The following is a 13,485-nucleotide window of genomic DNA, read 5'->3' on the forward strand; positions in this document are numbered from 1 at the left end:
ATTATCTGGATCGCTGCATATTATCTTCACCTTACATGAGAATAACATGCCCTCATTCTGTGTCTGTCTTTCCAGCTGTTCCGGCGTGTGGCCGCTGCTCTTCCGGGAATGGAAAGTATGCAAGAAACAAGCAAAGAAGGAAGTATCCTTTGACCCATTTCATGAAAATGTCTTTTTTTCATGAAACCTATTTTAATAATAATATTCCAACCGCTCAGAGGAAACATTTTCTCATTTTAGTCTTTCATGTGATAGCATCAGTGCCCAATTAAATGTGATTTTACCACGGCACTCTTGCTAACTGGTTTAGCATTGCGGGTAGGCAGGTTGGCTCATTTAAACCAGCGGCAGGAGCCTCGGTGTCCTGCCATCCGTCCGTGCTGCTGCTGCAGACTGCTGACTGGCACCTCATATCTGCTGCTGTCATCTGAGCATGTCACTGCTCCACCTGTGGAAGATTAGTCAGTGGGCTGCAGCCTTTTTCACTCTCCTAACACACAACTCTAACATTCTGTTCTTCAGGAAGGAGCTTTTCACACTGCAAAATCATTTAAATATCACACAGTCATTGAGAGCATGTTGGATGGTTTTTCAGTCTTGGAGAATTAATTTGTTGTGATTACATTGAAGGAGCGATCTGACTCAAGAGTGTTCATATCTGATGTCAAAGGAGGTAAATACAGCAGCTGAGACCGATTTCAGCAGTCATTTTAATCAATGACTTAAAAGAGCAGTCAGGCTGTGTTGGCTCCTCCCCCGCATTGAGTCCATCTGTAAATATATCAGACGTGGGTAACAATAAAGCAACCTACACTTCACACTCATTTAGACTTTTGTAGTCTGCATTTTAAAGAGGCATTTCACACATAATATATCTGCACTCCACTTTGATTGGTTTGATTCTGGAAGAAAGCCCTTTAGACACTGGTTGGACCGTGTTTGGGTTAGAACCCCCCACAGTTCTGTATTTACTGTAATCTAAGCATTTAAAACTATTTAGATTTAGTTTCTTCTCGGTTTCGTTGTCTGTTGTCTCACTCGTAGCTCTGCCGTGTCGCTGGAAGGGTCTGTCGTACTGGAGAGCATTTATGCTTTTGTTCGTTTACAGTTTCACTATGAACTTCACAATAGTTGTGCAGAACAAAATAAGCTTTGATAAGAAAAGTCCTCCATTTTGTGTGCATCGCCCTCCTCAAAGCAGCAAACCATGACTTTAAATGTCCGCTCTGTAGGGCTGATAACTGTAGGACACGGACTCCCATATCGCTCCAATATTAGCTGCTTCCTCCACATGTCAGCAGTAGTAGAATTATAAAATGCAGAATTAAACTGCACAACAGCTGCTAGTATAGACAACAAGGTCAGCAACGCCTGTCATCTGTCATCCATATTGAATTAACCTGGTAGTCGATCGATAATCGAGGCTAATGTTGTTTGTTTTCTTCCGGCGGCGTGACTGATCAGGGAAGGACACATCATGACGGCTAAGACTCAATCAAGTAACAAACATGGGTTGTCCTGCATCAACCCGTTTCTGCCCGTCCACACTACAACGCAACGCCGGATTTTGGATAAAACTCCGGAGTAGTTTGGACACTAGGTGTAAACATAGCAAAAGATCATGTGGATGTAGCCTGAGGCAAAAGAGAAAATCAATCAGCTAATGAAAAGAACCCAACAACACAGACCAACAGAGATGACCGCACTGTCTCACCAACACAGTTATCACCCAACGACATAAATAAATGCCCCACTCCTACAGAGACCACTTAGATATTATATAAAACAGAGTGATATTATGTTAAATCGCAGTAAAAAAATGATAAGACTTTTACAATGAGCTATATGGCTAGAAGAAAAGCTACACCGGATCACACCACAGGCTGTAAAGTTGTTCCCATGCATGTTAAATCACTAGTGCAGGTCAGTCTATCCCCACCACCACCACATGGCTCACTATATATACATATACACCCCCCATAGGTCAGGTTTAATATCTGTACAGTTTTCTCCTTTAAATAAAAGACAAAAGCAGATATGTTGTTTTACAGTTGTGCAAGCCGGCCATCAGTCGTTTTAAAGATTTTCCAGAAAAAATGAAAAAAGTTCTGACCTCGTGTCCTCAGACACTCAGACACACTGTGGGGGCTGTAGACAGGAAGAATAATGATGCTATGGAGCCAGTGAGGGATACAGTTCAGCCCTGTTTTTCTAGCCTATCTTTGTTTACATTTGGGGAAATTGTCATCATTATACTGAATTGTCTATTAGCAGATCAAATTTGGAGTATATCAATAAATTCGATCACTGGAATAATGTGATACTGAAGAAAACTTAACAACAGGACGACTCTCAGGCAATTTCCGGCAGCTGAAATAAGACCCATTAGAGAGAAATCCTCAACTTCACACTGAGCCGTATCCAATACTTCTGCTGTCGTCTAATGCAAACGCTACTGTCCCTGAAAGACGCCTTTTTCTTCTGTGCATACAGTAAATCAGCAGCATTTCAAGTCGTCGCTGTTTCTCCTCTGACAGCGCTAGTCCTTTCACATCCTCGTCAACACACAAAGTGAGGTGCCATCTCTATGGTAACTGTGGGTGAATTCTGAAATTGCCTTTTTTTGTACTATGTGCATATAGCATTCTCATTACTCGTTCTCTATTAAGCCGTCTCGCCAGCACTGCAGCGTTCATCTGCTCCAACTCGAGCAAATAGATGCTGACCTTGGTGAAGAGAAGGAATGCCTACATTTGTCTCCCCGAGCATCTCTGATTATCGCCCACTCATCATTTACTGGGAGGCGTCCAGCCTTTGCAAACTGCACGGCCTCGATAATAAACCCGGTAGCCTAACAGCCCTCTGAACTGTGGGGATGGCCCCTTTGCTTTTTTTTTTGCAGTCTGACATATTTCCTGGCTATAATGCATCACTCACATCCAGCCAATTACCTTTATCTCGCTTCCGTTTTTTCCTTTTTTTGAATCTCTATCTTTAATGAGGCATAATGGATGTGGGGGAGAGCTGTGTGTGGTGGAGGTATGCTGATGGATGGCAGGTGATGACAGTTCCTCAGCAGCTCTGTGCCTCTGCTGTCATTGTCAGTTAATGGAGCAGCTCTTCTGTTGTTATTGCATTGCGAATAGTATTGATTTTACTGGGAGAAGCGCAGGAATGAGCTTGGAGCAGGATACATATATGTTATAGAGCCTGAATGTGGCTGTTTTAATAAAGCATGGAGCACCGGATATTTACATTCTACTCCCAGGGTCCTATTGACTCAGAGCAGCTGTCTGAGGTAAACCGTTGTATAGCCTCAGCGACTGTGACCTATTTCATTGAGTTTCTTTCCAGTGAAACGCTCCGAGTGAATTTGAGTTACCTCTTGGAAACAGTTACACAGTGTATACGTCTAGGGCTTTTATTGTGAAAGGTAAGAACGATGTAAGGCTCTGGGGAAAAAGTCTTTTAGGCCCAATGGCATCGCTATGTCATATTTGCTTCGAGGCTTGACGCTCTTGCGTCGAGGCCTGGTTGTTGTACACTAACACGTGTGTCTGTTCTGCATAACGTGATTGGTCGATACCTTTATCACGTTGCAAAAGCTCAGAAAAACTGACCTCATTCTGGAAAAAATCTAAAAAAAATAACACCCCTGGTGTATAAAGGCCATTAAGCAACGATGGACTGTAAAATACAGAAAGCAAACAAAAGTAACCAACAAAAGTGTGATTTAATGGAACACTTAGATACAAGAAAAGTTCACGTTTTCTCACCGTAGCTTCACTTGTTGTTTTTTGTCTTTTTTAAACAGGTCCTAGATTGAGTCGTTTTTCTAGGAAGTAATTACAGTGTACTCTGTGTTCCCTTAAATTGGCAGTTTGGGTCAGGCTGATTTATGGTGGATGTCGGGGCCTGTGGGGCACAGTCTTCTGCTCTCTGTCTGAGAACAATTTCCTGAAGGGTCACCGGGTATCATCACCACTGTGAGACCGCAGGGAGCGTGAAGAGGCTGCTTGACCCAGATCAGGTGCTGGGGTCATCCACGTTAATGAGAGAGAGCCAGAGAACAAAATGAGTCCCGCGAGGCTCATGGACATCAGAAGAAAGGCAGCAACTCTGTGATTTAGTTAATAGATTTTGTTTGGAAGGAGTTTTTATTATTCATATATATGTTTGCAGCTTGGTTGCGCTGCCCCCAAGTGGCTACAAAAATCAAATAATGTAGTTTTGATTTCCGGTTATTGAGGTTTCCTCTGGCTGCCAGACAATGTTCGGCAGATGTTTATTGCAGCTGCAAGCTGCCCATCTATTGTTTAAAAGCCGTTACAAGCTATTAACTTCCTGAACAACTTGTCCACACAGCGACAATATGAATCACATGCTACTACTGGTGGCACAGAAATGGGACTCATTACTCACTGTTCAGGAGATGCTGTATACTGTACCTGCACACAAAAGCACACTGGTGTCAGAGGCCTGCTCTATTTAGTCTACTCATTTGGTTTGGTAATGACGAGGCCTCCAGATTCCAGATGGGAGCCAATCCGAGTAGGAGTGCTCAAGTATACGTTTGCATTTAAAGACTGTCCTTCAAATGTCAGCACGCCGTGATGAAATGCTTCCTTAACATATGAGAACACACACATCAACCTGCTGCATTTAACAGCACCAGCCACTGCAGGACGGGCATTTGAAAAGCCCCAGTGGGACTGTTTCACACTCCCTGGCATACAATATGTAGGCCACAGTGTTCGTGGGCCCCGCTCCTTATACATGCATACATTTTACAAGAAAAGTGAATAATAAAGGTGCCGTGCGGCCACGCTCACCAGCTGTAGGATGATGGAAGCATGATACACTTCTTGTCTCCTTTAAAACAGAGCAGGTCTTTCCCCAAAATGTGTGAAAATACAAATGCTCTGGAGGATTGACTGGAAATATAACCTTTTCTGAACAACAACAGCTGCAGTCATTTTGACTTACAGCAACTCATTAACACACAATAGTTCATCAGCTTTAATTGTAGCACAGCAGTGCCAACGACATCCATTCTCATTATTACTGACAACAGAAAAGAGGATTTCCTGTTTAGCTGAAGGACAAAGAAATCGATTCCTGATTATTGTTTTTTTACTCTTTTTTTTTTTTTTTTTTAATTTGTATTTATTGTTGTTTTCTTTGGTTAGAATTGTTGATGCCTTAAATATATCCATGGGGAAATAGCCCCATCTAGTGGTAGTAAAGTGGTACTTCGGTCCTCCATTAAGTCCTCCTCAGCTCTCTGAATGTAACGTGATTGAATGATCACGTCGGCTTTTCCTCTCTGAAAATATTCATACCAGCTAATTGATCTGTTCAGGTGCATCAGGTGTGGCTGATCCAATGCCAAATGTTTCCACAGCTTCCTTAACGTTGTTCTCCAGTGATCGACATCAAGTTGGACAAACCGCAGGAGCCCCAGACTACTGAAGGTGGCTGTTCCTGTTAATACTCGGCACCGTCGTGGAACAAAAAACAAAACGTCATTCACGCCACATGCTTGTTATGTTGCTTCCTTTTGGTTAACCTGCAGTTGACTTTGCACGTTGAGAATCTGGCCTCCTCACCTGACTATTGGTCGTCGGTTGGAACTAGCAATATGTGAATTTGGTTCTAAAAAGTAGTGTAGCCTACTTTGTTAATGAAACTGCCAAAAAAAAAAAAACAGAGAGACTGAGAAAAAGACAAAGATGTGTAAAAGAAGAACCCCAAGTTACAGATGTGGATACCATTTTTTTAAGTAGAAAAGGAAGTTTCCCCAGTTTCTTTTTTGTATTTTTGTATATTCAGGTAAATCTCTCTGGAAAGGTTGTTTTTTTAAAAGATGCAAACAACTCAGCTCTGTATTTGAGGGCTTGATAAGAACAGATGGTTTTAGACTTATTTTTATGGATCCCACTCTTGTTATAGGCAAAAATAGAGGTCTGCCCCACATTATGACCCACATGTTTGTCACGTGAAACTCTTATCTATCCCCTGACACAGCCATTCATACCAACACTTAACCGTCTCAAGGCGCATTACCGACACAGAACCACTTTTAATCTTAAGGGTTCTATATGATATTCAGAGCATTAATATAGCAGCAAACGACTTATCTACAGCATGTAGAGATATAGTGAAGTAATGTCTACCTGAGCAGAGAATGGAGTCACTCTCCCTCTGTGTGTTAAAATATGTAGTTCTATGTGCTTAGTTGACATAGTCGGGTTGTGCTTGTGCTACAACTGATAACGCCGTCCCGACCACCAGCGTCATAGCAGAAGCGTAGTATCCCCCCCCCCCCCCCAGGTGGTTGCTTATGCTTGCACTGTTCGTGCTGTTAGCACCGTTAGCTGCCATCCTCCGGCCCAGCCGTCGCCGTGTTGAGCGCCGTGTGAAGGCAATAGAAATGCTCTGAAGAGGCAAATGTCTCCCCTTTGCAGTGTCCCTCAATGAGACCTTATTCTGCAAAAAATGATGTACAATGATCAAATACTTTTTTGATCCCGTTTGACAATTAAAAAAATCATTTTACACATCAAAAAGGATTAAAAAGAATGATTTTTCTCTCGTTGAGTACCGTACGTATTATTCCTAAATAAGCTCCCATGGTGGTCCACCAAAATGTCCCCTCTCGATAGAGAACCTTTAAGTCTAAAAAGCCTCAGGTTTGAAGAGCCAATCACAGCTCTCCTGCCAATAACCCCTGTGGGATCCATACGTTTGCGTTCTGGTGGTTGAACAGGAACCTCTTGAGTATCTAATGCATGCCTGGTTTTTGAGCATAGGTACTGTCTAGTGTACACAAGTTTGAATATGTAAATGTAACATTACACCAGTGGCTTACTGCACTCTGATAGTGACTGTCTTTTTGTTTATGAGAACTGTCCAACTGGATTTGTATACTTGACTTCAGAATATCTCCTTGTTGTGCGTGTAAATGTGTGCTTTCCGTATAGGCAACATTAGAATGCAGTCACATGGAGGGCCACTGCCAATCTGTTACATTCTCGCCACATTACGGCATCACGTAGGTCACCATTTGTTTGCGTTATGTCATAGAACCCCCCCCCCCCCACCCACCCACACTCCCACAGCTAAATGACGTCTGCCGTTGCATTGTGTGATATCTTGGTGGTTGTGATTACTGTAGTCTGCACATGCGCTGTACGTGAGCGATGGAGAATCAAAGCCCTCGGTGTCACAGAGGAACATGAACACAAAGTCCCCCGTGTGCTGGTCTGTAGACTTCAATGCTGGTTCTGGGATCAACACAGACCGCTAACATTTTAAAACAGTCCTGACAGAAGACTACTTTGCACTCGTAGACCTTTTCAGGTTAATATGAAGTTATGAAAAGCTTCATTGTCGATGTACAGTCACTGAATTCAAGTCTGGTTGTCTCGTGACGTGTCCCCCACTGAGGTGAGATTTTCTTTGCAGCTTGTGTTTAAACTGACTACTGACGTTGGCATTATGCAATGTTGTTTCATTATTTTATTTTTTATAGCCAGGTATCGTAACATACACTGGTCGTGAAGTCAGCCATTGTTGTGAACACTACTTTGATTTGACTCGTCTCTGAAGTGAAATCTTAATGCACTTTTTGAAGAATATGTTTTAGTATTAGAGTGATAATGTAAGTCTTAGAAAACATGGTATGAAAAAAAACAAATCTTTATCTCCAGAACACGGTACTGTGTCTTAGAGTTAGACTCGAGCATTTATGGATTGTTCACACGTGTCCAAAAAGGGGAGCACTCTTGTGAAAACTAGTGAGCCTTTCTAACACTGAGCCAAATAATAATACTAAGAGACGGAGTTGGATCGAACCTCAAAGGGAGATATTGGCTGGAAAGCACTCTGGTGTGGGTTTGGGTGGGACAAAGACAGGTTGCATTTCAAGTTATAATCCCTCGAACTGAACGAATAAGTAATAACCTATCGACCCTCTGTGTTGCTGCCTATTAATTATCACCAAACAGGAATGTACTGCTCTCATTACCAACCACACAGCCTTGTAAGGAGAGCACTTTTTGAGAAATGACTCGATGGGTATTTATTTTTAAACGAGGACAAATGATTAATCAGTTGCTGTAGACGTTTCCTTTGTATTTGTTCCCCTTACATATTAAAGTAGAATCCCTTTTAGCATTCACTTGAAATGGACCAACAAATGTCTTGGTGTGTCGTGTGGGGAGGGAGGGTATGGGGGTGAGCACTTGAGGATGGAGGCCATGGCCATTCCCTTGGGAGGTGTATGTTCTGTCACAGCTCTGTGCAGCGGACCTGATCAGTCCAGAGCTGGCTCTCCATTCACACTGTACAGAGATCTAGCATGTCTCTCCAAAATGATTAATAAAGATGTCTTATTACCAAAGTTGTGCACAATTCTCTTTTTTTCCCTGAACTTTTAAGATAAGACTATACCAAGCTGTGATTACTACTTGAATCTCTGAGTAATATCTACATTCTGTGATCATGTAAACATTTACAATTCAATCGTATGAAAGAAATATGAAGTTTGCTGCAGCAGAATGCGAGTTTAGCCGTGGACAGACACAGAGGTGCACGCTCACTCACTTATGGACGTACACACACGCACATAGACACATACTATCGATCCTGGCGGAGATAGTGGACACACTTGGAACATGACGGGTGGTGTCGATGAAGGGGTGCTTGAGTTCATCTGACAGGAATGTAGTGATACATAACACATAACCACTGGTGTAGTTACCAGTAATGAAGCAATAATTGTGTCAATGTTAAGTATTTTGTACATGTTGTAGCGTGCATGGTTTCTCTTGTGACATAACAAAATATACCCAATTTCTATCGATGACTAGAGGTAATTCCTGTTATTAGAATTACCTGCTTTATTGGCCAGGGCCGGATTAACCTGCATGGGGGCACTGGGGCCGAAAACAAGCCGTTGGACGCAGTTTAGCAAAATGAAGTCCCACTTATAGGTTGTAAATTGCTTTAGTGGTCAATATTATCAAACAAATTTGCAATTAATCCCAAATTAACATGTGACAAATCTGCAAACGTTACCAAGTCCGTAATCCAACAGTTCTATCCTAGTCCCGCCTCAGATTTTGCAAACACACATTAGTACTGACGGTATTTGAGTTTATTCCACTCCAAAACACTTTGTAAAATACACATACTCAAAAAGGAATGTACTATTGATTTGTGTAATGGACAGTACTTTGGAAACTGTCTTGCGCCATGTTTGTTGCAAAGACTCCCCACTGGAATCCCTCCCGTGTGTTGCTGCGCCTGATCTGATAACCGACTCATTAGTCAGCCTGACCAGACCAACCTGCAGTGGTGGAATGTAACTCAGTACATTTACACAAATACTCTACTGAAGTACAATTTTGAGGTACTAGTACTTAATGAGAGCATTATTTTCATTTTGCACTATACATCTGCTCTACGTTTTAGAGGGAAACTTCACTTTCGTCACTTTGCAGATTCATATTTTATAAATCAAACATCTGACAGTTACAGGGACTACATTCATGTACTTTCAATACATTTCTCTTATTATACTTGTCTGCTTTTATTTAGGTCAGCTTTTGAATACACAAGCCTGATATGAAATTAAGTGTTTTTATATTGTAGTAAACGATCTGAGTACTTCTTCCACCACTGCCAACCTGCACGGGGAGTTGTTTCCTGTTCTGTCCCAACCTTTAATCCCAGTGATCAACACATACATTGCAAAACTGAAACTGGTACTGTGCCACTTTCACAATCCCTCGTTGTTTTGTTTTGTTTGGTTTGCAGGGTTGCTGCTCTCCTGCTGCAGTCCACACTGCAGCTGTGACAGACAGCCCACACGGCTGATGCCAGTTCATTTACAAACTTGGACGCAGCATCCGCGTCTGGCATCACGGAGGAGATGATGTCAGTCACTGGGATAATATTTAACCGTGGGAACACTTATATGGTACTGAGAGCGAAAAACAACACCCCGTCAATCAAAGTATGCATCTCACAGGCTTACAGTTGAGACAAACCTGTTACAACTAGCTGGCTACCAAACCAGTGTGACAACTAACGGATGTCTGGCTCCATCCAGCGCGTGTCTCCAAACAGGCAAATAACAATGACCTCGACACGACTGAGACGGCAAACACTGTAACACTTAGCGGTGACCTCGGGACTGGGATTTAAGTCTCTCTTCATCTCAGAATGGCGTTGGGCTGTATATTTTTGAACCATTTAGGTGCACATAAGGTGACACAAAAGAATAAATGAAAGTAATGATCCAGTATTTTAATATCTACCATGGTGGAAAACTTGCCAGATGCTCATTGAATGGTGTTTTTTAATCTCCTTTCATGGCTGAATGAGCCTTTTGTGACACGTCTTTGTTTACTTATCGAGCCCACAAAAGTAATATTCACATTGTGCCGCTCAGAAATCTCCTACTGGCTTCACTTTATTTCAGTCCCTTTAATACTTAACATGTTCTAAATCATGTACACGGTAAAGTAGAGAATTGTCATGTCTTTGCTTTGAGCTCATGATTCTTTCATCTCCCAAAAGCCACATGGTATGATCAGCGTTAATTAGTAGATAAATAAAAAAACAGAGAGGGAAATTCTTTCAAAAATACTTTTATTAAATACTTTGTCAACTAGCTGTCATAAATAGAAGAACAATAAGTTATATTCAATATTCAGCAGTGGATATGCAAAAGGGAACATCCTCAGGAGACCATCTGTTACGAGGGGGTCCCGGGGTGTGAGTCCCACTGGGACAGCTGAACCAAATCCCACAGCACCAGCTGGGAGAATTAAGCATAGAATAAATAATGGGGAAGACGGGGCACTTTTGGCTGGGGACAAAACAATGTCTTAACAGGAACACAAATGGATTCTCGGTCCTAACGGCCACGAGTCGAGTCTTCTAGTGGCGTCTGCCATCATAGAATAGGAGGAGAACTGTCGCATCATCTTCGATCCGGCTCTTTTTTAAACAGTGTCTTCAGTTGAAAGCCTGCGCCACGATTTCATTTCCCTTCAAAAACAAAACAAAAACACAAACAAAAGAAACTATTAGTCCACACTTTCACTAAACGTCTCCTTGTTATTTCTGCCATTCACCACAAAGTCACAACTTACACATTACTGCCAGGGACAATCCTGTCTTGGTGTTGCTTTGTCAGACTGAACTTTCTGAAGAACGCAGGCAGCTTGAGCTTCGTTCTGGCAGATCTGGAGGAAGCACTGGAAAGTAAAAGTCCCCGAGTTAGACTGGATTTTTACTCCCACAACACAAAAGGAGGCATTGCAGAGCTGAGGTGCTAATGAGAAGCTTTGTGGACAAAAGTGCAGCTTAACACTGACGTGTGTGTGTGGGTAGGTATGACTGGAATTTATCGAATCCAAGGTCCAGTTCTTAAAATCCTTCAACGCTTGTTCGAAAGAGATACGATTCTCAATTTCTGTTCTTTTTTACTCTTAATTAATTAAAGCACTTAAAAAAAACAAAGCTAAAATCATGGGCAAAAACAAGAGGTCAAAGGTCATAAAGTTTTAAGTAGTTATAACTAGTAATGCAAGTGCCCCCCAAAAAAGGACCTACAATAACAGCAAACCAGTATGAGTTTCTACTCTTAATGTCCACTTATGTGTTTGTTTACACTGTCAAACCCACCATTCTGCCTGCAGCGAGGATTGTTGTTTAGCCTCCATCCCTTCCTCCTGAGCTACTTGTTTCCATCCATCTTCCTCCTCCTCCTCCTCCTCCTCCTCGGCTTCTGCGTCCGCGTCCTCAGGTATCAGCTCCCACAGTTTGCTGTTGACCCACAGGGCTTCCTGCAGGCTGAGGCCGCGCCCTATGCAGGTCACTCGGCGACACAAAGGGCAGCCCACGGTGAGCAGCCCGTTCCTGGCCTGCGACATGGTCTCCAGGCACGGCTCGCAGAAGGTGTGTCTGCAGTGGAGCACCCGGGGGACCCTGTCCATCCGCGAGAAGGGCGACAGGCAGACGCTGCACTCGCCGTCCTCACACAGAACCATGGTGAAGCTGAGCCGGAGGACCGCAGAATGTGACGAGTTGACCGCAGGGCCCAGAGGTAGTTGAGCGGGTGATCTGGATCCGGTTAAGTCCCAAAGAAAACCACTCCACTATCTAGCAACTGATGATGAGGGCTTGTTGAAGTGGATGGTCCGTTCCCAGTTAGCTTCTCTATGTTAAATGAAAAATTGGTTTTGCAAATAGTTATTAGATGTGCTGCTTGATAAAAATAAAAATAAAAACTGATACACCTTTTCATAGCAGTAATATTTGAAGATTTTGATTTTGAGCTAAATTGAATTGAAAATACATCCTACTTCTTTTAATTTCCACAGATATCTCTCTGATAAGACTTAAATGATATTGGTATTTAGGACTAAATAAGTATATTTTGAGTCAAAACTGTTTGCTCCTTTAAAGAAAGGAGTTGAATAATACAAAATATGGCAAACCATAACATAAACCAGTTTCCACTACTAAACATAAACAATTTAAAATAATGGTATTAAAAAATGTATATCAGTAAAGCTTACTTACAGTACACGTGAAGCCAGAACAGACTCAGCGCTCCTTCAGCCTTATTTGAGAATATTGTACAAGTGGAGTGTACAGCACAACAGCGCTGCAGTGAATGGAGAGCCGTCTCGTCTGCCGCCTGTTAGGAGTGTCTGGTGTATTTGTGGGGGCGGAGAAAGAAGCATCCCTCTCTTCTCACGGCCTAAACCCTCACCAGCACAACAGCTGGGGAAGCAGAGCGGTAGAGAGTCTCTTTTGTTTAGTGTTTAGTATGTGGGAGGGCAGGTGGGGAAACGGGTGAGGGAAATTGAACGAGGCTTTGGAGGTAAACAGTGATGACGAACCTAGCTGGCTCGCCCCCTGTTGTAAATGTGGATGTGGTATATTATACAAATTTAAATGTTAGATTATGGGACAAACACAGGCTTCTCTAAAAATGAGGGCTCGTCCGGGATTTGAACCCGGGACCTCTCGCACCCAAAGCGAGAATCATACCCCTAGACCAACGAGCCACGCTTTCTTTAAACAGATTACCAGCTATAGAAAACTAACGCGTCAACTATCGGTCTTATATTATATTATAGATTTACTATGTTTGGATCCATGCTGAGGCTTTCCTAGGCTCTAACGGTCACCTTATCCATTTTAAAGCGCATGCAAAGTTTCTCTTTGTATGGCGGTTATAACAGCTTACGTTAGGTTGTACCTGCTCTACCTGCTAAGTAACATTAACATTAAGGTAAAGCCCTCAGGGTTAACGTTGAAACAACATAACTCAGTCTCTTAATTCAGCCACACACAATACGGCTGCTATAAAACGGAATTATAACGTAGTGCATGTAGTTAAACTACAGCTGACGCTGTTAACCGGTTGCATATATTCGCTTTAGCACATAGCTAACGCTA

General features: G+C 42.5%; 2 protein-coding genes and 1 non-coding gene across 4 annotated transcripts in view; 1 reads left to right on the top strand and 2 right to left on the bottom strand.

The window, feature by feature from the left end:
- The window catches only part of rab6ba (RAB6B, member RAS oncogene family a), a 45,278-nt gene extending 39,547 nt beyond the window's left edge, over positions 1–5,731 (top strand). For both annotated transcript variants that reach the window (XM_076079236.1, XM_076079237.1), the window contains 2 exons: positions 76–142; positions 5,427–5,731. In XM_076079236.1, coding sequence (XP_075935351.1) covers positions 76–142; positions 5,427–5,491 — 132 coding nt within the window. In that variant the 3' untranslated portion in view covers positions 5,492–5,731. The remainder of the gene's footprint in view (positions 1–75; positions 143–5,426) is intronic.
- Positions 5,732–10,734: 5,003 nt separating this feature from the next.
- Positions 10,735–13,138, bottom strand: LOC142935163 (uncharacterized). The gene is made up of 4 exons (XM_076079342.1): positions 12,601–13,138; positions 11,701–12,234; positions 11,166–11,270; positions 10,735–11,061 (listed from the first exon to the last, which is right to left on the bottom strand). Exons 2-4 carry the CDS (start codon positions 12,063–12,065, stop codon positions 11,016–11,018), a joined length of 516 nt encoding a protein of 171 aa, XP_075935457.1. The 5' UTR covers positions 12,066–12,234; positions 12,601–13,138; the 3' UTR covers positions 10,735–11,015.
- Positions 13,020–13,091, bottom strand: trnap-ugg (transfer RNA proline (anticodon UGG)). Its single transcript has one exon. It is a non-coding gene; the product is annotated as a tRNA-Pro (tRNA).
- Positions 13,139–13,485: the final 347 nt, after the last annotated feature.

This window comes from Anarhichas minor, unplaced genomic scaffold (assembly GCF_050575085.1).
Source record: "Anarhichas minor isolate MPS153535 unplaced genomic scaffold, ASM5057508v1 ptg000071l, whole genome shotgun sequence".
Taxonomy (NCBI): Eukaryota; Metazoa; Chordata; class Actinopteri; order Perciformes; family Anarhichadidae; genus Anarhichas; species Anarhichas minor.

What these genes read in the sequence shown, in the direction of transcription:
- LOC142935163 (XM_076079342.1), bottom strand. Translation starts at nt 12,065, where the DNA reads ATGGTTCTGTGTGAGGACGGCGAGTGCAGCGTCTGCCTGTCGCCCTTC. An exon ending in TCCTCGCTGCAGGCAGAATG is followed by an intron (nt 11,271 to 11,700) that starts GTGGGTTTGACA and finishes TTTACTTTCCAG; the next exon opens with TGCTTCCTCCAGATCTGCCA. An exon ending in ATTGTCCCTGGCAGTAATGT is followed by an intron (nt 11,062 to 11,165) that starts GTAAGTTGTGAC and finishes TTGTTTTTGAAG; the next exon opens with GGAAATGAAATCGTGGCGCA.